Source organism: Vespula vulgaris, chromosome 16 (genome assembly GCF_905475345.1).
Source record: "Vespula vulgaris chromosome 16, iyVesVulg1.1, whole genome shotgun sequence".
In the NCBI taxonomy this organism is placed as follows: Eukaryota; Metazoa; Arthropoda; class Insecta; order Hymenoptera; family Vespidae; genus Vespula; species Vespula vulgaris.
The window spans coordinates 4,951,200-4,975,016 of NC_066601.1; the positions used below are offsets into that span (position 1 = coordinate 4,951,200).

Sequence of the window (23,817 nt, forward strand, 5' to 3'; positions counted from 1 at the left end):
TCTCATTTATCGTTATATTCATCGACATACAGTACATCTTTACAAATATGTTTTTCGGTTGTACGCGGACTTGTTGCCTTGGAACGAATTATCTTACGAAATTCCTTTTCTTCTTACTCCCGTTTCTCAAGTTCCCTCTCGACTCGAACGATCGGAGGACGATTATGTACCGTATTGTCAAATCGTTCATCGACGTTTCGACGTATGCGACGAGCGCATCTACGGGACTCTCCGTAAACGAGAATCTTACCGTTTGCGTTTCCTTTTCCTTGCGCCAAGTCTTGCGATAAGCGAGGATCGATCAACGAGTTTCACGGAGTGTATAATATTTTCGATCGCGTCAACGTTTTTTTGCATTTAAAAGGGGATCGACAGACACTAATCGACGCTTTCGTCGAAACGCGGAGGTATTCACGATAGGCGACATCAAAAGCGATCCTTCCTTCCTTCCTTCCTTCCTTCCTTCCTTCTTTCTTTCTTTCCTCGTCCCTTAACGCCTTTTACGCGTCGCGAGAACAAAGAACCACTCGTGAAAATCATTATTGCCGTCTGCCGTTGTAAAACCGTCCAAGTACGTACTCGAGCGTGCCTGCCCCACCATGCGTGCGTGCGTGCGTACGAGAGAACGACGTTAATTCCTTTTTCTATTTCACATGTTGTGTATCGGGATACTCGACGGAAAATTTTTAAAATTTCTTCCCCCGAGAGAATCGTTACCGCGAGAATAATTGTTTACGCCGTTCTGCCGTAATTAAGAAAGAATTAAAGTGGACGACAAATTTACATATCACATTTATTTTAACGTCCACTTTGTCACGTTCGTTCGCATTTTCCATCGGATCGAACAAAGTCGCCAAGTTTTCCCTTTCTTTCCTTCTCCCTTGTGTTCCCTTTCTTCTTCCTTTGTTCTTCTTTTTCGCAAAATATAAGAAAACGTATCGCTCGATAAGTATCGATTGGATACGCGCCGACGAAACGAAACGATCGTACTTGGAGAGATCGTTGAACGTCGAACGTCGAGGTTCAAAGTAACGATTAAAGTGGGAACGAAAACGACGATCGTCTCGTAGCCTACGCAGAGACACGTTGCGTTGTCTGGCTGTCTCACAGTCTCGCTCGATTCCTCGGAGTCGAATCGGATTTGGACGCGGTTCTATCGTCTTTTATCGTCCTACGACTAAGCTATGATCGCGTTTTTATAAGCACGTACAATAATTCTTTTTTATACTTTTTACTAACTGAGCGACATACGCGCGCGTGTATACTACAGCATGTTTCGTTCTCTTAATCGTTAATTTATTTATGTACTTATATACGTCGCGAGCTTTGGAAACTATGTCGGACAAAAGAAAATCGCGGCGATCCTAAGTTCTCGGTTCACTATGTAGCTTGCCTCTCGTGACGTAGTTGCGTATGTCGCGGCAGTCGACCGACCCGACACATTCGTCGTCCAATACTCGCGACCAGACTCTCCTTACAGTTTCCGCGATAAATTTCCAAATTGACTTGCTTCGCGCTACTCGAGCCGTCCCTTCGTTCGACCTTTTCGTAAAAGCTTTTCGAACACGTCGATCTCGATACGCGAACGTTTTCTCGTTCTCCTTCGTAAACGTAAACGTTAAGTCGCTCGTCCGAACTTACGATTAGTGGAAGATGGAGATCGAAGCGACGTCGGTCCGCGTGCATCTTAATTCATCGATTCTGTTCGACGAATCGATCGCCGAAGATCGTCGGACCGATCGTCGTCTATACGTCGTATTTATCTGCGCGCGTAATTACGTGCGTGTCTGCGTAGAGTAAGCACGCGTCTTGTTACGCGCTTACCCACGTGAGCACAGCTGCGAGTCTCTCATGCGCGTCGATTAAATCGCATAATCAACAACGACGATATAAATACGATACATATCTTACGTTAGATAGAAACAGCGATATATCTTTGCTCTTTTATTCGTTACTTTTCTCAAATCTTTAGATTGATTAGTGCAGCAGTTAAGTAAACTCTTACAAAATTGTAAAGCAACGAGGGCCGACGACGTCTTACGTTTTCTTTTCTTTTCTTCTTCTTTTTTTTTTCGCTTTTTCCCTCTTTCATCGAAACGATAAACGCGTGATTTTGCAATCGATAAACGCAAGAAGAAACTTGCCGGACTTTTCCCCGAAATCGAGCACGCAAGCGATTATTGTCGTAAAATGATTTGTACTCGTGAGATGACATAACGATGCATGCTCTCTTCGACGTTGCAATCAATCGTTCGATAATTTGGTTATCGCGAGTCGGACACGTTCCTAAAACGAAGAAGGATTCGAATCTAGGATTACGGCGTTATACCTCGTAATCACATCGGGGTTACTCGACTTTAAGTGAAGATATAAAAACAAAGCGGCGAACAACCCTTTCGTCGCTTCTACACATATTGTCAATGTACCGATATCGATTCGATGCTCGGATCGAACGCGACCTTTCGCTCTCCTTCCCTTTCTCTTCTTATCCTTTCTCTTTATTCGACCACACTCGCGAGTTTACCTTCGAACGTAGAAGGTGGATATTAGAAGGCTGCTGTTCGATAAGAAAAGATCGCACGCGTGATATGGTTATATCTAGATATAAACTTTCAACGATTTAATCGAATATAAAAGTTCGCCGTCCGTTCTCGTCTTTCCCAAAAGAACGAAAGTTGACGCTCGTCGACGTCGCATCTTCATCGATACGCATCGACCGTTCGCAGAAAATTCTTGAGGGAAGATCTCTCTCCCTCTCTCCCTCTCTCCTGCCTGTCGTCGAGGAGCGGCGTCTCGAGAGAGAAGAGCCGATCAGCCAAGGTTTCGAAGGAACGCGACGTACGAGACGATACGACCACCGTGGGATTGTCCGTTCGAAGGGAAGCTCGTCTCGGTTGAGATCACCGAGGAGAGAAACCGTTTCGAGTCTTTTCCCTTCCTTCCTCGTGCGGACGTGCGAGAAGATATTCTCTCGTTTGACTTTTCAGCCGAATCGATGTATTGTCTTCGTCACAACCATATCTGCGACGTTAAAAGAAAAAAAGGTCAGTCCTGTCGGTACGAGAAAGAGAAAAGATATTTGTTCGATTCTTTAATTCGTCGGGAACGAAACCGTTTAGTCACCTCTTCGCTGTTGACCACTAGTCAGACCTTTTCGCAGCTCGAATGCGGCAGCTCCCTCTGTTCCGCCTCTTGCTGCTGAGCGGCAACCTTTTCCTTTTCTCTGCCCTTCTCTCTGGCCCTCTCCTTTTCCTTCTCCTTCTCCCTCTCCTTTCCGGCCTTCCTCTCTCGAAGCATCTCCATTCTTCGTGCTCGATGCAAGCTCCCCGACGGAAAGGTCGAATCTTCGACGGCCGCGGCCGCGGCCGCTGACGCACCTCGTTCCACCGCGCTCTGCTCGATTATTTAATTTCAATTTATTTTTCCTCGATATGTAATCTCTCCTCGGGTGTAAGAAAGTACCATCTAGATTTCGGGCCGTTACCAGACCATTACTACTAGCCGATTCACCTAGGTCGTTTACCTCGAAGGAGAGAGGAGGCAGGGCAGGAAGAGATAGAGGAGAAAAGAATGATGATGGGTCGACTTAGGTACATACTTTTAAAATAAAACTGGCGGTCGAGCTCTTGGCTATCGGACTTTGCGCCGCCGAAGGATGACCGTGGGTGTGACCATGGGCGCTGAAATATCCACCTACTTTGGGCTTGATGTGCCTGTTGTGCATCTCCATGTGAACGATTTTCATGAACTCGATCTGAGCCGCCAACTTTTGTATCTCTTCCTGGAAAGAGGGCAAAAGAAAAAAAAAAAAAGATAGAAGGAACGTTTCCTTGATCTAACGCCTTACGCGAGATTATCCTTCGAGATATCGAGCTCAAATCAGGACCTTCAGTTCCTCGTTCTCCTGATAGAGATCGGTCGTTTCTTCGGGCACCAAGCCGATTCCGTTTAGCGAGAAACTCGCGGTGACGCCTCGAGCTCGCGCCCGGCTGTCCCATTGATCGCCTTGTCCTCGAAGGACCCGAATCACCTGAAAGAAAAAAACAAAAAAGAAACGTTGCGCCGTTAAATGGTTAGGGGTAAAGCTAGCGTCGGCTGGTTCCCTGGTACCTTGGGTCCGAATACGAGAAAAATGGTGACGGACGTCGACAACTGAGTACGAAGGAAACCCAGCGAGTACTTGATGTCCGGTCCGGCGTGCGGGAAGATGAAGAGGCTGCGGAGGAAGGGTAAAACGGTTTGTCTCTTTCGTTTCACGTGCAAAAGGGGGAGGAATTCTTTGTTACGTTCAACTCTTTCTCTTTTTCTTTTTTTGCTTTGCCCTGCGTTTCAAATGTTTCTTAGAGAGTTTACATACTGGATGGAGATCATGACGATGTTAACGGCGGCTATGTTATATATGGCGTAGCTTATCAGCCGTGCCTCGTTGAAGAGACTCTCGGCGTTTCGAACGTTGTAACAGACTTTTATGCCCCAGGCGAGAAATAGAATCTCTCCTTGAAACGAAACGGCCGATAGAGTTCCTTGTTAAAGAAACGTTTAATCGTAAATCGTATCTTTCATAAGTGTATCGATTAATTACCAATGGCTAGACTATGGTCCCACCAATTGAAAGAGCATTGATAAAATTTCAGACCGTAATTATCGGCGATCACTTCCGCGTACGGTGGCGCACTGAGCGTCCATGTACCAAGGTATATTAACATGACCAGTAATATCGGTACCATCCATTGTAACAATTGCTTGTCCGTCAGTTTGACCTTGTGGGCGCTCTTAACGCGATAAGTCAGCGATACTCTGCGAAATAGAAGAAACGGAACGTTTCGATCGTAAGCGTATCGTTCGCTCGCTCGATACGTCGTCGGCTCGTGTTCGAACCAATTACCTCCAAGTCTTCATCAGCAGAGCGGTGTAAGAAATGCAGAAGCCGAGATGCCTCGTCCACTTCGTGGCTATGCACGAGTACATGTCGAGCACCGGGAATATGGCTGCCATCTACATAACAAAAAAAAAAAGGAAGAATGGAGTACTCGAGAAGGTCGTGTTTTCGTTTAAAAAAATCGATCGAAATCCATACCTCGAGATACATTATGGCGCAACCCAGAAGCGTGATGGACAGGAATATAGGCGAGGCGACTTTGAATACTTTTAGCTTACGGTGTTGGTACATGTAGGCCACGAGGACGACGGTGCCGAAGACGCAAAATATGGAGAATGCCAGCAGCGTGATCCTTGAAACGATATCGTTGATTTAAAGACCGCTTTCGTCGCGCGAATTCTTTCGTTGCGCGTTTAATTCGTTCGAGATACCTAAAGGGCCAACGGTAAGTAGCCAAGCAAGGCTCCGGTCCTTTGCACTTGGCACATCCCGGTGCGCAGCGTAAACATCGAAACGTTTTGACGTAAGAGTCGCTTATATTTTCTTGCATCTCCTTCCATGCCGCTGAAAGAAAGGGGCATAACGTTTTCTTCCTATTACGCGTGTGCGTGTAGTTTCTACTTGTCGTTAATCTAGCCACCGGTACTTGATTCAATCGCCCAACCTTCAACGAGAATCCCATCGAAGCCAGTCCGTTGGAGATTCGTGCCGTAGAAACCCTGTCGACACTTGCAAACGTAAGCGCCCTTCGCCCATCCAGCTCCGACTCCGTGCTCGTTGATCTTACCGTTCGGACTGTGATACTCGCACTGTAAATATATTTCAAGTTTCTCCGATTCTTCGAGTCGCCGTATATATCGCAGCGAGGTAAACGTCTAAGCTAAATATCGTCTATTTTGTTGTCGTTGGAAGAAACGCGCGGATATAACGCGACAGAGACGTCTTTAATATTCGTTTCGAAAGCGTCGGCATCCAATTACTATCTATCGCCGAAGACGCATACGCGCTTTTACGACATTAAGATAAGCGTCTTAACGTTGGCTAATGTGGCTTTGGAATTCCTCGTCGTACCGAGACGTACTGCGTGATCGCGATCGGGCCGAGCGCATGCTGGATGTACCACGTATTTGGAAAAAAAAAAAAAAAAAAGATGACAGATCTCTTCTTCTTGAGGAATCTCTTCTTGTCGTTGGGACAAACGGGGGCATTGTTTGCGGTCGAACAGATGAGAACGCGCGCGTGCCCTCGGCTCTCGCGAAAAGCGACGAACGAGAGACGACGGTCGAAAGTTCGCTCGTCTCTGGTAAAAATTTGATTACCTGCGTTGTATCGTCCTGACACTTGTGGGTGCCTCTAAAGGATGCTATTTGATTACTCGACGATGCGCTATCGCCATAGGGGGATGCATTGCATTGATTCACCTCCAAGCCGCTGATATCAATATCCATGCTCAAAAATTCTCGCACACTTGGGGAAATAAACAAAAGCAAGATTTATTTCTAATCGGCATCGAGACTTCGAATAAAGCTGGATCTAGAGGCGTGGATCTAGAGGCGCGGATCTAGAGGCGTTCTTTACGTATACGGGAATTAGCTGGATCGCCTTATCGTGACATTTTTCGTATACGATAGGTACGTACGAAATTGCGTTGTAACTAACGATTACGAAAGGAACAACTACAAACAGCTATTTGGCAACCATTTAAACTTCGTCCCGAAGGACGTAGAGGAAAGGGAAGGGAATCGGTGGAAAGCCGATTCGCGCGAAAGAGCGAGATCTCCGGCCGAGAGAAGGGCGGCGAATCGAGGCACCGCGCGAACCGGTTCTTCAACGCGAGCGACGACGAGGACCGATGTCGATTCGCCGATCGGATATTAACGAACACGATTAATTCGTTCGTTGCCTTTCAATCGTCCATCTTCGTCGCCTCGCGATCTTCCCTAAAAACGTTCGCGACTTTTCTCTTAATCGAAAGTTTATCGAGACGAGAGAGCTCGCTTAGCTCGAAGTTTAGCTTTCCACCGAGACTCCTCGACGCATCGAGTTTCAGAGTTTCCAGTTTTCCTAGGTGTAAGGGATCAAAGTTTAAGAAACTAGAGGGGAGTTACTGGGGGATAAGTGGAAGAAAGTATAGGGGCGGGTTGAATTTAAGCGGAAGGAATATAGGAGATAGCGGTATACCTCGTCGGCGGAAGAGGAAAGAGGGGAAATTTGGGAAGAAAAAGGGAAGTACGAACCCGTGTCGAGAATCCGGGGGGCGCACGTTGACGCTGTACGAGATGAGCCATTGGCGAGTCTTGCAGGAGAAATACGGGATGGTCCACCAACCCCTGTAGGATTCAATCGGCGGTGACTGCATGAACTTCGGTGACCTGGGATCACACGCAAACGCCACACAACCGTCATAGAAACTTCGATCTCTTTCAAACGCGCGTGCTTCGTGCAACGACGCGACCCCGACGTCGATCGCCGATTTCTTAACCCCCCAACAGCCCTTTCCCCTCGACTCGACCCTCCCAAGCCTCCTGGCACTTTCTCCGCGATCCAACCCGACGCGGGTACCCTTAACGCGCGAGATCGACTCGACGAAATCGTTTTCGCTGCCTTTTACCACCTCGCGACTCGTTCCCCACGCTGATGAAACGTTCAACGTTCAACGTTTGTAATTCAACGTATTAATGATTTTCCACGAATCGACGGTACGCCGTAGATGACGCGTCGCGTCCGATCGTTATCGGAACGTTGCTTGTCAAAGAGATACGAGCGAAATAACGTTACTCGCCGTCTTCGTTACATCGAGTTTCTATGACCTGACGCTCGTACGGGATGATGAAGGACGATGAATGATCGTGGAGAGCCTACGAATCGTTGACGATACTCGTTTCTTCGGTAGAACGTACTCTTTGCGAGAAAGAAGATATTTTATGATCGGTGCTAAGGACTCTAAATCGTTTACGCGGACTTTTACTTCTTTTCTTCTCCGTACAGGTACGTACATTCCACCGTTCGGGGAAGATGCAAGATTTTGATACGAGAATGTCTGGTGCTGGATAATGAACCGATTCGGCAGTGCGTGTGCGTGCGTGCAGGTTAATCGTTCGAACGGTTAAAAGAAATAGAAAGAAGGAGACAGGCTTTTCTCGAGTTCGATCGTTCGCGGCCTGCAAGATTTATTCGAGAGAAATAATGTCTTATTTGACTCGGTGAAGAAAGTCGCGCTCGCGCAACGAGCATCGATCGTTCGATCGAGAAAAGCTTGCCAGAAAGACATTGGGACAATTGGAAGAGATCTAACGCAAATCTTCCATTGCAATTTGCCTTCTCTCTTCCGAGTCGACGTTGATTTTCGGACGGATGTTGAAAACGAAACCAAGAGCTTATTTTCGAACTTTCTTTATTCATCCTCGACGCGTGAAAAATGTCCATCTCTTGGTAGTTTTAAGCATCGCTTACTCGGTTACTCAGAAAATAAGCCCTCGAGACGAGAATAGAGATAGAATGAAGGGTAGAGCGAGACAGATATTAATAATAAAGTGTCGTGCACGGGGAGGAAAACGAGACGAAACGAAAGAGAGACGGAGGGAAGAATCGTGGAAGGAAGACCGTCGAACCTTAATCCCGAGCTAGCACCAGCATTTTCGAACCAGGGTAGACCCGGATCCGGCCTGGATCCTGCCTGCAGAGCGTGGCCTTCGACCTCGATCGGTTCGCCCACGCTTCCGGGACTCCTCTTGAGCCACACGGCGTTTATCACCGTCCCGGTAGATGCGTTCAATGCGATCACTCTTGCCTCCACAGCGTCGTTCACCGAAAGGAGCAAGGACTTCGCCAAGACGTCCAAAAGACCTACGGACGTATCTCGTTCGTATTTCCTGAATCTTTTCAAAATTAAAACATGCCAATGACGATCGACGAGCGCTCGCAGACGACTCGCGTACGTCGCGATCATCGGAGAAAGGAAAAAGTCCTCGAGAAGGGAGAGAAGCTAAAAGGCAGGAGCGTGTGGTTTTCGGAGTACGTGCGCGACGCAGGTGGTAAGGTGGGGCTTCGAGTCGGGAGAGATCGATAGACGGCCGAGCATCCGGTCTGTGCACACTCTCGTTACCTTCTTCCTTCGCCTATACCATTGAAATTCTGTTCGAACGAGAGAAGCCAGCGAAGTGGCACGTGCCTATTTTATATTGTCTATCCTCCGGAATAATATTACCGATTGTATAGTCGCATAAATAATGCGCAACCGCTTCAAGGCTGGACATGGAACCTCTACGCGAGCACTCTACGCGAGAACGTTTCATATGTTTCGTGGAATCGCTCCTAAATATCGCAAGATTTAGCGCATTACTTTTTTTCTTTTTTTGCGTTTCTACGAGCACCGGTTTGGAACACGAGTCGGATTAATCAAGAGAGTTCAAGAGAATCTCGCTTTCGTTGTCTCGAGTCAGTGTCTCGAGAGTAGGGTCTGGAGCTTCGCCGGAAACGAAGCTCCGATGAAAGATGAAAGTCGTCGAAGCGTCGTTCGTTTTTAAAAGAACAAAGAAAAAAAGAAAAAACGAAGAGAATTGAAAGAAGAAATATGTCCAAGCGTACGAGCAACAGGTGACGCGCAGGTGTCGCGAAATATAAGCAACGTGAGAGAGAGAGAGAGAGGGAGGGAGGGAGGGGGAGTAGGCACGGTGCCCAATTCTACTCGAACCTTCTCGTTCTTCCGTCTACCCTTGCCACGCCCCTTGCCACCATACCGTTTTAGTCGGCTCATAGATTTTCGGGATGAATCGAGAGAAAAGTGTGTCGGAAAAGAAAAATGAAAAGAAAAAGATCGAATTACGACCGACGCTTCGATGACACGTTCTCGATGAAAGGAGAAATAGTAAGCGAGGAAGGACGCGCTATTTATGTTTCACGGATAAAAGTTTGTGGAACGAAGAGGCGATAGAACGCTTGCACATAAATAAGTAGACGTAAATACACTCGCTCACCGTTGTGTCGTGCAACACCGGAAGGGCCGAGGTTTTGAAGCATCATGGCCGTCATATCCGTTTTCTGACGTGCCGTGTCGTAACGACGTGGATCGAGAGACGCGCCGGCTGGCAGCGACTTGAAACCTGCCGTACTCGCGCACTCTTCCCCCAACGATCCGCTGGATGCTGCCTCGATCACGTCCAGAGCTTCCTCTATATCCGGCTGCGTGTAAAAATCGAACGTTTGTCGAATGATCGCCGATCGAGTGACGGCGACGTTACCCGATGTTGCGTCTTAGACAAGTATTGGACAAGTAACTTGGGAAATGGATATAGTCGGCCGTAAAAACGACGTATCGCGTAAATAATTGAATCGATTAATTAAGTCGACTACGTCTAGACGCAAACGACTGGATATAAAACGTGTATGACAGACGCGTACGATAACTCTTTCAGAAAGATTTACTTTTTTTTTTTCGAATTTACTGTCCATGACGGTGGTAATGGTGGTGGTGGTGGTGGTGGTGGTCGTCGTCGTCTTCGTCGTCGTCGTCGTCGTCGTAAAAAACGACGGCGTCGAGGTTGTACCAGCTCCCGCCATCGTGACGTATGCCATCATCGTCATCGTCGTCATCGTCGTCATCGTCGCAGGAAATAGAGCCAAGAGCCAGGACTTGCCCATCCCGCGTCCTGCTCATTTGCCCTTTTCAGTCAAAGCGATAATAACAGACTAGATTCGATTTTTTTTATCAAAGTTGCATCGATCGTCTCGAAGAGAGACGGAGAAAGAGAAAGAGAGAATGAGAATCCTCTCGTCGAACGGAGCTTTTATCCGTTAATTGGATCGGCAAAAGAGCCGACAAACGCGATTCGAAATCTCTATACGCGTACCGTTTCTCCGATAAAATATTTTCAAAGAGCTCTACGAATATTCCGTATTGTTATACTAATTATTATCGTAATTTCAAGTCATCCATGCTCTGATCGACGATTACGAGTGCGAACTTTGTCCGACGATAAGAAACAAAATTTTTACATCGTGTAAGAGAATTTCCATATATCAGCGCAGACCTTTGAAAGATTTCTTTACGAGAGATAAATGTCGTTCGACCATACGATTTCGTTCTATGATTTCGGAAAAAAATAATTTTCCTCGCGCATAAACGAACGAGAAAAATCGATAAAGATGACGTGTAAATCATGAAAATTTTACCTTCTCTAACGGGTGACCGGTTCAAGTGGTGCCGAGCTTCAGGCCCGGCTCCGTGGGTCGCAGGTAAAGTCCTGCCGGTAATATCCTCGACATCTTTCCACCGCTGCTAAGGTCGTAGCCAAGTTCTTCCTTTCTCGAGGTAGGAAAAACGCAGAAACCTTCGATTTTCTTACTTATCCTCGGCGATCGTTGGGCGAATGAACGAGGATGAGACGGTCTGTTTGGCAGAGAAAAATTATTTCTTTCTTCGTCTGAATATATTCTCGAAATAATAGGTACGACTTTTTCGTTAAAATAAATCCCATTTGGAGATGTATGCTCGAACGAAAACCTGATACTTTTCTCTACAATGCGATCCTGTGAGAAATTTTGCAAACGGAGCCAAGTACGAAAGGCGTGTGCACATCTGTCGGCGCACACCCGTCGACCTATATCCAACGCTCAAATCTCGAAAGTTACGTTCCATAAATTATTTACATAAATTTTGTCTACTTCCGAAGGCATCATTCATCGCGAAGCATTTTTTTTGTTCGAGACGAGAACGACCTTCGATACACTTTTTTTCTCCGTTCTTTTCTTATCTCGCATCCCATTTCTCTCGCTTACAATGTAATCGTACCGGTCGTAAAGAACGACAGTTCTTTGAAGCAGAATCTCGATATCGTAGTACCGTTGAAAATGAAGCGCGGCGACAAAAGATCTCGTTCGAACGGTTACCTCGTTCCGATTAAACGTTTCGCAATTCGAACAATTTCCGATAATTCGGTGAAGCGAGACCTATAGGTACCTACATACGGCTGCTGCCAAAAATTGGATTGCTCGTGTCGATTATTAACGTCACGTAGTGAATTAGCGAAGACGAATCGAGTTAGAAACGGTTAAGGACGCTACCCGATGAAAATCAAATATGGATAGCAGGCCGAATCGGTGAGATCAATTTGTTCTCCTTCGAGCGAATTTCCCTAAGTAAAGAGCTATCGATTTCGAGGGATGGGTTTTATTCTAAAACCGCACGAGACGTTTTCGAGTTCCTGCCAAAGTCAGCGGCGGATCAAGTACCTGTAATACGCTTTTTGCGATTTCGCAAACGAAAGGCCACGTTGTCGTGTTGTACCATACGCTTAAGCAGACGCACGTATGTAGAAACGCGTATCACATACTTATCAACAAATAGATCGTACGCGAAAGCATCGCTTTCGTACTTACTAAAAATCTTCCACTTGACTTTATTCTCAGGTAGATGGACGCGCGACGTTTTATCGTTGGAGTTATCCCGTTGGTGTATCGGATATCGCGCGGTATCGAAATAGACGCGAATATGATTCGATATACGTTACGAGTAGAATGGATCGAATCGAGATGCCGTGCCGTGCCGTCCTGTGCCGTGCTTGTTAAAGGTTGGCTGAATCTCACGAGTCGTCGATCAAAGAACGTCGAATGAATATGTACGGTTAGCGCGCGATTGTACGCGTCCACCTTCACACCGATTTTATAGAAGGCCGATCGGAAAGGCGCGAGAGAATCGAAATGTCTATCGCTCTTTGTCTATGGTCGACGCGGTTCGATCGATCGACCAACTCTTTCTCATCATTCAACGATATAGTCGAATCTCCGACAACGACGATATCCCATTTTTATTTAAATTTATTCAAATTTATTTAAATTTGCAATTTATCTTATTACTCGTATCTACGTTTGCTCGAGCATCTTTTCTCTTTCCTCCGAATTTTCTTTCCTCCTTGCTCACGAAACACGACACTTTTTTACTCGATTAGAACGAGGCAAGAGCGTCCTAAGCATTGGCAAATATTTGTCAAAGGCTGGCCTTCGTAGTGGACGTTCTCGAGCGAATATCGATAGATACTTGTATACGTACGTACGTATCGAATTATATTATAGGACGTAAGGGAAAGTGGGTTGACCACGACTCTCGCCGTACTCACGATGTTATCCTAAAGTAATAAAAAATGCCTGGAGCGTATGAATTTTTCGTCTAAAATAGCTATACCGATATTAATACAAAGGTAGCGATAATATTCGTTGCCATTGTCGCGTGATCGAAAGTAATGGTTTTCGCAAATTTTTATCTTCCCAAATGAATATCATTGAAAGAGAATTGCTACGATAATTAACACGGATCATTAGTTTACAAAGGTACATACGTCCCTTCAAAAGCTTCGGTGGAGGCAATAACGTAGCTTCGGTATCGACGACGGCTATCGAATTACAAACGATACTAGATTGCTTCTTGCCCAGAACGACTTTCAATTCGATCTGAAAATAGAATTTCTCGTCTCACCTCTCTCTCTCTCTCTCTCTCTCTCTCTCTCTTTCTCATTCCGTCTTCCCTCTCATTCGCTCTTTTTCTTCCGCGTACCGTATCATCCTCTCCCTGAAACGGCTCAAACTAATTTCCCCGATGCTTCTGGCGCAGGCACCTTTCTGGATGAGCAATAAAGCGCCAAGATGAAGGTCGACGGCAAGGATTTTCGTTAATAAAGAATGGACGTTAGTCAGACGATATTCATTCCGATACTTTTCGGAAAGTAGACTGGCTGTCCCGTCGCAATCCAGTCTTGCTTTTTTGTTTTTTACAAAAAATTTTCTATACTCGTTTGAGTGGAACATTTACAAATCGATAAAAAAATAAATACCCATTAGAAAAAGGAAAAACGTTTCGCGAAGGGTGCTCGTTTCAATCGTCTCGTCTCTTCCGACGAGTCGTTTGTATGATTTATGAAATTTTTCAGGCCATGCCGAGGTCGCGTCATCGTTCGTACGCGAAGTGGCGGACTATAGCTGCCGAGTCGGAACGATCGATGCAGCTACCGCCACAACCAGTGGGCTACCGCCCACACAGCCACCCTCTGGGTCCACGTCTCCTCGTCTCACCCTCTTCCTCTTCCTCTTCCTCTTCCTCTCTTATCCTGTTACATCTGTCTATTCAATTGTCTACATCTTCTACTTATTAGTTTCCATTTATGCGTATGCGTACTTACGTACGTAAGTATATCGATGTAATCGATTTAGTTTATCCGACTAGAATTTTTTTTTTTTTAGAATTTCTTCTACAATTTTTTCTACCTTCCTTGCGATAGAATTTTATTACGATATTTTATCAAAAATAGATCGTTCTAAGTATATCGCGAAGGAAACGGTACCTAATCGCGTGGTGTATAATGAATGCCCTGGACAAAGACGTTTTCATCGAGGGAGAAGTTTCGTTATATAAAATGAAAAGAACTTTTTTCTCAACGTGGGCCGATAAAAGTTTAACTAATGGGATAAACGTCATCGAAGAAATTTGCGATTACGTATCCTTGACGCAGAGAAAAAGAACGAGAGAGAGAGAGAGAGAGAGAGAGAGAGAGAGAGAGAGAGAGAGTGATTGAGGCCTTGCGTGAAAAATAAATATATTTGAAAGCTTCCACAATTCATTTTCACTTTCTTCCAAATCGTTGAGAATCCTCGTTCAATGTACACGTATAAAATTGAAACTTGAAAAATTCAAATAAATTTCAGTGTCAAGGATCTCCCAAGTTTGCTTTACAGGACTGCTTTCATCGATCATCGGAACGAGGTCAACATTGTCTCAAAGATTTATCGTGAATACGGAACGAACGAGCTTTGTTTGTCGTCCACATTTACAAACGTGGAACGAACGTCTCCCTTTTATTCCCCTTTCTACGTTGGTAACATTTTTAATACCGCTGTCACAAACATTCCAGTGTGAAAGAAGGATGATTTCAAACAACGTCTTCTATGCATCTTTTCAACATCTCGATATCTATTCCTCTTTCATTTTCATCCAATTTCGTGTAACCACCAATTTCCTCTATCTATCATCTCTATGTTTTCCTTATCTCGTCAGTCTATCTTTTTCATAAATTCTCGTTATTTTTGTTCTTTAACATTTTGCGAATGGAAACGAAGAAAAATCTTTTCATTGAAATAAAGAAAAAAAAAAAAGAGGAACGGTAGAAGAAAAATTCGAACTTTTTTATATAGAAATGACGTGGCGCGAGAGACGTAAATAAAAAAATTCAACTTTTTTCTGCCTTTTATTTTATTTTATCCAAATAAAGAAAATTAAAGAAACAGCAGAAAAAAAGTGGAATTTTTCAGTTCGCGTCGCTCGTACCATGCCATCTTCATACGCGAACAATAGAAGGAATAATTGTCGATAACAGCTTTTTTCATCATTCGCACACACAAACGCAAGCTCTCGTATTCCCTTCGTTATTTTTATTCCCTGCATCTGCCAGTTTTCTCTTTCTTCTATGCGACATCGCATCATATCTCTCTCGCTCTCTCTCTCCCTTTCTCTCGTGCATGCCACACATCGTATAACGTGTATATATAGACACTCGATAATTATCAGTCGATACAATTTCAACCCTCCATGCTGGCGAACCACCAGCAGCGTTCTCCGTCGTCTCTGTATAGTTTCATGCTGAGTCGTCTTTGGTAACGCCCATGGCGAGGGTTGTTCGACTCGTAGTAAATGCATGCCGATCGAGGATGACTGCACACAAGCTTCTCTTCCTCTCTCTCTCTCTCTTTTTCTTTTCTTGAATTAGCTCATCGTATCGTCTCACCGTGGGCGCTACAAATTGAGTACATTGCGCACCTCCGTAGGAGTCTCTCTCTCTCTCTCTTTCTTCGTTTCTATCTCCCTCGACCTTTCTCGATTACCTCACGATTAGATTTCCAACGACGTCCGAACACGCGAGCTTGCTTGGCCACTCGAAAAAAATGACGCTCCAAGTATAATCGTTCGTAATTAGAGCGTAATTTCGAGTCTTTTTGGAACGTCGATTAAACTCTTGTAGGAATGGACTAATGCGTTATATCGCGAGCGATAGTAATATCTTTCTAATACCTAGTTTTCGAATGTTATTCGTTCGACATTAATTTCGATATCGTCTCGATAAAAAGTGGATATGATAATTGGAATTCTCTATATGATCGAACGTATCTTTAAGATATATTTTTTTGAGATAGTTCCACTTTTGGAATATTTGCGTGGCCGATAATGCGTTGAGAGAGAGAGAGAGAGATTCTAAATATTCGAGGGTCTCAACGAGAGGCAGCTATTAAGGTCAACAACGGATTTTAGGAAAAATCGATAGGCCAGTTAGAGCGTGGCAGTGGATATCTATCTGTTAAGCCTTCATTTTTTTGACCTCCAAGTCAAGTGTATTTCTTTCCATTCAATTTCGAGTAAGGATGCTTCTCGCTTACGCTAGTCTACGAATATTTACGAAAGAGGATAACTCTCTGGCGTATTTAAACTTAATCGAAAATAAGTACATCGATGACATATTATTACGTTAATAAAGTAGGATAACGAGGGAAGAATGTTTACGGAATGAAAACGGTTTGCACCTTTGGACGTGATAGAAAAATAGGACGTAATAGGAGCGTAAGCAAATTTATAGTTTTCATTAGCATGAACGCGCCGATGACGGGCAATTTCGTAGCTCGCTTACTCCGTGTCACCAATTCGCTCAGCGTGTATCGCCCATCGAAATAACGAAATATTTCTTTTCCCTCTTGGCGACTCGCACTAATTTCACTCTTCGACCTATTTCGCGCGCGGCCGCAAAGTTTTCATTTTTTTTTTTTCTTTCCTTTTGATTCGGTGAAAATCGACAGATGCAATATCCAACGGGAAAGTAAATAACGGAGAGGAAAACAAAAATCCGATCGCGGATTATTCGGTTCTAGTTCTCGTTCCAGTTCTCGTTCGAGTTCCCGTTCCAATTAGGTTTTGAGATACATCTTGTAAAGTACATCCGAAGATGTACTCAAAAGTTTTACCATCGATTATGCAAACCGATAGCGTAAACGTTCTAAGAGATCGCTACGAAATTTATTTAAGCTCGCCGGAAAACACGGAGGGAAATTCTTTCGATCATACAAATGATCCAAATTGATAACGAATAGACCAGCGAAAGAGAATTGTTTTTGATTCGTTAAAATATTTTTTCCTTTCTTTGAAAGTCGACGTTTCAATGGGTGAGGATTACGAGCGTGCACGTACATATATATGGGTATATATATCTTTATGTACATACAAAGATATCGGTCGATTAAAATGGAACGATAAACGCTTTTCCCGATGACAGAGATCATCGAGAAACTGTTCCAAGACAAAGAAAAAAAATCGTCGAAAATACTCTATAATACTACCGACATAAACTGTTGCGCATATTCGCGTTTCTTCGAAGCACTTTCGAACGCCACGACACCTGCTCGTCGTTAAAAGCTCAACGCTTCGGAGATTAAAGAGTTTAAAAAAGTTGGGCGCAAAAGCGAGCGCGTAAATCGATAGAAGCCCGACGACTTGTCAAGATGAGAAAATACGATTGGATATTACGAAGGTTGCGAAAAAAAGGAAGATCAATGAAAAAGTAAATCGTCAGTTGGTAACACTGAGCGATAATATCAACACTTACATACCATTGGACACATGCCATTTTTCAGGCCTAAGCTCCATTCTCCCAACTTTGTATCACCGATGGAGCCCAACAGGTACGCGTTAGCATAGGACCTTCCGTTCCGAGATCGAAAGAGACCAGAGTAGACGGCGTTGCTTCCCTTTCGACGTTGACACGCGCGACGCGAAAAATTGCGAGGATTAGCACGAGGATTCGCATGCAACGACGAAGCGGACGAAAGCGGGACGAATGGCGGCGGGGAGAGGGGGGGTGGGAGAGTGGGATTGGTCGGGGAGGGGAGAGAAAGAGAAAGAAAGAAAGCTAAAAGGGAAGATGGAGAAAGAGGGATGCTAGAGAAAGATATGTAGAACTCGTAGAAGGGTGAAGGGAGAAAAAAGAGACGAAGAGACGAGCCACGATCGGTGCAGCTGCAACGAACGAGGACTCGTTCGTGACTGCTTAAAGCCCACTCAGCTGTGTAGCTGGGACCGGGGCGTGCGCCCTCGCGTGCGCCCTCGCGTACGCCCTCGCGTGCGCCCTCCGAGGGATCAAACTTTACCTCTACTCGTGGAAATCCACGGGGAACTGCTTACTCGGTTTCCCTCTCCACTCCTTCATCCACACGGCTCTTTCGTTTCTTTTGCCTCGTCGTCGATCCTCTTTGGCAACGACGGCGACGAGTGCTGTGTCCAAATGCGAGAGCTACTGCCTTCCTTTGCTTTTACCGGTACACGGAATTCTCGAGAGGACGCTCTTCGAAAAAGAAACGAGAGAGAGATAGTCGATATAATCCGACGTCTCTCTCCCTCTCCCGGCTTGCCTCGTCCCACCGTCGTTGAGCTTTTAATACATTTTTCCAGTGGTCGGTCGAGTGCGTTCTCCAGCGGTAAATTGTTTTTAAATAGTCTTTCGAGTACCTACGCATCGTTTGAGAGAAAGACGATACACGCCAGCTCCAAGTCGAATCCTTTGAGTACGCGATTCGCTCGAGTAGTCCGACGATACTTTTTTTCCAATGCTCGTCCCTACCCGTTTCTTGCTCGCACGCTCGACGAATTTGACGATAAAACGTTCGCGTTCGCCATTAGACTAATAGGCGAAATTGCCGTTATCCGATGACTTACGGTCAAGTAGGGAGATCATTAAAGCTCGTGAAAAATTCTTTAATCTTCTCTTTGCGAAACACTTTGACGTCGACGCGGCTACATCGGATAGAATTGAAAATACTTTTGTACGAAAGAAGAGGTTATTGTTCGTTAACGGAATCATTTACAAAGATTCGTTCGAACTAATGTATTTGATTGTTCGATCGCGGATCGCGATTACTAACGAGATAGATCATTAAAATGATAATCGACGAGTAAAAATACTTAGGTATGTGCTCGAGAAACGAGCAAACGAAAACGTTGGCAGCGTTTGGCCACCTAAGGATCAGTCGACATTCGTGTAGATGATATTATCTAGGGTGAGAGCTAAGAGATAATGACCGAAGGAATCGTCATTAGCGCCGGCCAAGGCGAACGCCGTTTATTTACGTATAGGCGAGATCAGTGTCGTCAGATCTCACGAAATCGTCGTGTCGTACGTGCGTCGATAGCCGACGATCTTCGACGATCTCCGACGATCTTCGACGATCTTCGACGATCCTCTAAACTTCGTGCTTAACGTTTTCGCTAGAGTTTACGCATTGGGCGACCAAAGATCTCGGAAAATTTCTTCTCTTCTTCGAACCTGTCGGTGAGTGTCAGCTCGTAAGAAATCTCCTCTTGACGTTATCTCTTTTATTTCAAATCTTTTCCCTTACATATATTTTCTCTTCCCCTCGTGACAAACGATAACGTTTGTATTCATTATCGTCGTCTTTCCGATTTCAGATATTCAGTTTAGGAACGAATCGGTCGATCCACTATGTCAGTTGACATTAAACTTTCGAGAAACGATGCTCAACCTTGGGGCCTTCGCCTTTCCGGAGGAGTGGATTTCAGTTTTCCTTTGACAGTCGTCAGGGTATGATTTAATGGACGAGCGTACAATTTTTAGTTGCCACGCAAGTCCAGGTTCTTTCTTTCGTTGTATCGATGCAACGTGGATGATTATTTTGTCAAGTACGACGAGCCTATTTTTCATATTTCAACGTTTATGCGAAAAGATAATTAGTTGATCGAACTCTACAGCAGAGTATTGATATCTCGCACGATCCACGATCGTTCTAATACCCGTACGATGAAATAGTTATGCCACAGTTGCGGTGCTCGTCCCTAAACAACCAACGAGAAAGGGCGAGACGAAGGGAGAGTAAAAAAAAATCCTTCTTTAATACGTTTAATATATTAAATCTCGGATCGTAACGCGACGTTTGTACTTTTTGTTGCGAAAGGTAACGATCGGAGGGTTGGCCGATAAAGCTGGCTTACGAGCGGGTGACGTGGTGATCAAATTGAATGGAGAACCTATGCATCAGCTGACACATGCCGACGCTCACAATAGACTTGTCAATGCTGGCAACGATTTCGAGCTGACCGTCGCACGAGATCGTATAATCCGTAACGTTCCCCAACAGTAGAACCATCTTTCACCGTTCCCTTGTATCCCTCTTTCCTCCTTTCCTTCCCTTCAATTTTCACGATCGCATTGTACGAAAGAAATAAACGCATATTTGAAATAAGATCGTTCCAAATATTTCGCTAGACGAAACGACGGCTTAATAGTTCTCACCGAGTAGAAGAAGAAGAAGAAGAAGAAGAAGAAGAAGAAGAAGAAGAAGTTGTTTATCGAGGCATGCTCGCGCGGCATCTGGCAACGCTAATCAAGGTCCGTTCGGACGAGCTTGTGACATTCTTGTTTCGCCCGACGTGCGCTCGATTGACCTACATCGTGCGGCACACAATTTGTCAACTATCGATCCTAACTCGAAACGATCGCGTCGTGCCTGGCAACGACAACGGCGTGCTTTTCGACCGCTCTCTCGTCCCTTCCCTCTTCTCTTCGACTCGTCGACCACTCGAGCGAACCTTTTTAAGATCCAATTAGTTGATCCACTTTGAACGACAAGAAGCAAGCGTTAAGTGCACCTTATCCGCAAACCTCGATGCCCCTTCCCTCTTTCCAAAGAAAATCGTCCGTTCTCGAGAAGCCCGCTCGTAGGTCTTCGTTTCGATCGAATAATGGAGATGGGAGACAAAAGGGCAGCGTTTATATCGACAATCGCGATATTAACATTATCGCGAATAATGTTATTGCGATATTGGCAGATTAGACGAGTTTTTTGCGGGAAGACGAATTTTCTCAACTTTTTCTTTCATTTCTTTTCTTTTCTCTTCTCTTTTTTTCTTTTTTGTTTTATCAACGAAATCCCACCGTCGCTCCTTATCCTCTCGTAATCTCTCTCCGTAAGAAGAGAGCCAAATTGCAATCTGAGTTTCTTCGATCGATAAATAGTATCTATCGATCATCCTCGTACTTGCGTCGTTGAAACCTTGGGCATGGGCAGAAAAACGAAACGACAGTTGTTCGCGTGTATCGCACATAACTTAGTTTTCTTTTAATATATTAGATATCGTTCGTATAATATATGACTTTCGTGCTACCGTTAAGCGTGGCGCGATAAACGATCGTGTGTGTGTACCGTGTGTCGCATGCCTTTCGCATCGTCTCGTATCAATAATTTACAGAAAAATTATACAATACAACATCCCGTTTTCTACTCTTTCATTACGTCATAATGCGCGCTCGATTACACTCACACAACGCATCTTCTTCCAAATATGACATATTTCTTATTTCTTTTTCTTTATTCTCGCCGTGTCGCGATCGGCGAGAGAGGGACAAAGGTTTTGGGATCGATAATAAAAAGAAAGGACATTTTCGTAGATGCAAGAGGAACACGTAGAAAAAGAAAAACGCTAACTAAGACTATAACGTATTCGTATAAGTAATAACGCTCACACACGTAGGCGCATCTCTCTAACTAATATTTTCATCGACTCTTGAAGTTTCGTCCCCTTTGAAAAATTCGATTTAACACCTGTCGCAAACGAAAGATGATAACCGTTGGTCCTTACGATCGATCGGTCGTATACGATCATTCCATATCTTTCGCAGAGTCTCTTTGAGGTGTGCTTGGAAAGTCAACAAAAAATCGACGTTCCTTCTTTGATTTGACGCGGTCTTGTCTTCGATCCGTCAATTATATCGAATTGTATCGAGTTATATCGAACTCGAAAGGTTACAAGAATTATACATAGATACGATAGGATAAACTTATCAGATCCTTGAGCCCGATTATTCCAGATATTATTTTATTATTATTACTATTATTATTATTGTTATTATTATTATCACTATTTAATATTATCAATATTATTAATATTATTATTAATATTATCATTATTATTATCATTATTATTATTATTATTGTTATTATTATTACTATCATATCTATTATCATCATCATTATCATCATCATCATTAGTATTTATTAATTTTGACAAGCTTATGGAGAATGATATGTTCGATTTACACGTGACACACTCCGTTGGTTCTCTTTCTACTTCTTGCGGAATTTTTTTGTTTTAATAATGCTTGAACAATGATCGAAACATGATCATCGTAGGTTTCATCTTTATTTTCAAATGACTTTCGAAAATTTACGATGGATTCTCGCAAATTTATTTCATACATGTTTCCTTTCCTTTTCTTTTCTTTGTTTTTAATACCATCTCTCACTCTGTCGAGTTTGCATTTATTCGTCACAAACCATTTTAATAATTTTTTCAAACTAGAGAAAACTTTAAAGATTACATTTTTTAAATCACATCCAATGCAAGTTATTATGGCGATACGATTAGAGACATGATGAGAATTTTTTAAAGCCTTATTGCAAAGGTAAGACTTTCCAAAAAGATAGCTATAGACGTATACATCTAACGTTATGTCTGATCATCGTCTTGATTCGGGTAATCGTCATTACTTATATTCGATCCAACATAAAAGATATACCATCGTGACTTAACAAATGTATGTGAGGAAAAAGGAAAACCGTGCTCTATATTCAAGGATCGAGACGTCTAAGAAGTACAATCCAGCCGCCAAAATTTTTCGAGATAAAAAAAGAGGGAAGCGAGGAAAAGAGAAGAGAAAAGAGAGACACTGATTCTCTTTCGCCTTAGTCGAAGGATTCTAACTAACGGATATGAGAAGAGACGACAAGTACCGTTCTCGTCGTCGCTCTGCGATCGACCTCGATATATGTAAATGTGCACTTTGGTATACGAATATACATACATACATACATACATACATACATACATACATACATACGTATTCGTGTATATAATTACATGTGCACGCACGCGTACACACACACACACAGACAGACAGACAGACAGACAGACAGACAGACACACGCGCGTTCAGTGTCATTATGCACATCGCGTTTGCGTCCATTGGTTTTCCAAGAGATCCTTATAAATACAAACGAGAGGAAAAACGAAAACGATCCACGAACGATCTTTCGCGATCACATTTCGTTTCTCTTCTTTTTTTCCTTTTTTTCTCGTATCATCTTCTCCATCCTCTCTCGAAACATAGAAATATTGTCATAGTGTATATAGGTACAATACGGGTCAGGTACAAGAGTAGCATCTCAGGATCGATTTGTCTTATATCTTTCTCTTTTCTCTTTCGAAGAGAGGACGAAGATCGTTCTTTTATCACGAACCTTCTTTTTATCTCGCGAGTACGAGAATAATTACAATTTTATTTTTATCGATCCTTACATTAGACAATGTTCGTTAATCGTAACGAACAGAGATATAAGCGATTCTTTATCTTTTTTGTTTTTCTTTTTACTCGCCGAAGAAATCACAAGAATAGGAAAGATTCTTTGACCGCAAAGGAGAAGAAAAATGTTGCGGCCATGAATGAAAATTTCTCGATAGATTTCTCGAAGCGGCAAACGACAATTTTCGTTCGTTCGTTCGTTCGTTCGTTCGTTCGTTCGTTCGTTCGTTCCTTCGTCACTCTTGTCGATGATCGAAGCGCGAGGTACGATCCGTTGATCCATTTCTTTGAGGCATTAAACTTTAATCGCACGTGCACTGATGTATCAACGGCTATTGGTCCGCTTGTTCGTTGATCTCTTCGTTGTCGTCGTCGGATGGCGTCGACGTCCTGTCGTGATTCGTGCAATTTTCTGTTTGGCACTTGGACTCCGCAATTTCTAACCAATGTCGCTTGTTGTTTCTGACACCTTCGACCAAGGGCTCCAATTTGTCCGATAGTAAAGCGAATGCCTAAAAATATTCTTTTGTAAATGTATGCCAT

The 23,817-nt window shown here is 44.0% G+C and overlaps 2 protein-coding genes across 18 annotated transcripts in view; both read right to left on the minus strand.

Moving 5' to 3' along the window:
• Positions 1-18,111, minus strand: LOC127069728 (probable G-protein coupled receptor CG31760). Of its 9 annotated transcripts, none has more exons than XM_051007111.1 (18): positions 18,087-18,111; positions 11,051-11,267; positions 10,304-10,540; positions 9,856-10,060; positions 8,491-8,725; positions 7,117-7,251; positions 6,199-6,346; positions 5,544-5,688; positions 5,311-5,443; positions 5,078-5,231; positions 4,886-4,995; positions 4,583-4,797; positions 4,358-4,523; positions 4,111-4,216; positions 3,887-4,030; positions 3,599-3,781; positions 3,124-3,396; positions 1-3,021 (listed from the first exon to the last, which is right to left on the minus strand). In XM_051007111.1, exons 3-17 carry the CDS (start codon positions 10,517-10,519, stop codon positions 3,145-3,147), a joined length of 2,547 nt encoding a protein of 848 aa, XP_050863068.1. In that variant the 5' UTR covers positions 10,520-10,540; positions 11,051-11,267; positions 18,087-18,111; the 3' UTR covers positions 1-3,021; positions 3,124-3,144. The 9 variants fall into 9 exon arrangements, with proteins under 9 accessions (XP_050863068.1, XP_050863067.1, XP_050863065.1 ...); XM_051007110.1 differs by lacking the exon at positions 18,087-18,111 and adding an exon at positions 18,053-18,069; XM_051007108.1 differs by lacking the exon at positions 18,087-18,111 and adding an exon at positions 17,516-18,009.
• Positions 18,112-20,999: 2,888 nt separating this feature from the next.
• Positions 21,000-23,817, minus strand: part of LOC127069726 (dual 3',5'-cyclic-AMP and -GMP phosphodiesterase 11-like) — a 44,519-nt gene continuing 41,701 nt past the window's right edge. For all 9 annotated transcript variants that reach the window (XM_051007094.1, XM_051007093.1, XM_051007100.1 and 6 more), the window contains one exon: positions 21,000-23,786. In XM_051007094.1, coding sequence (XP_050863051.1) covers positions 23,607-23,786 — 180 coding nt within the window. In that variant the 3' untranslated portion in view covers positions 21,000-23,606. The remainder of the gene's footprint in view (positions 23,787-23,817) is intronic.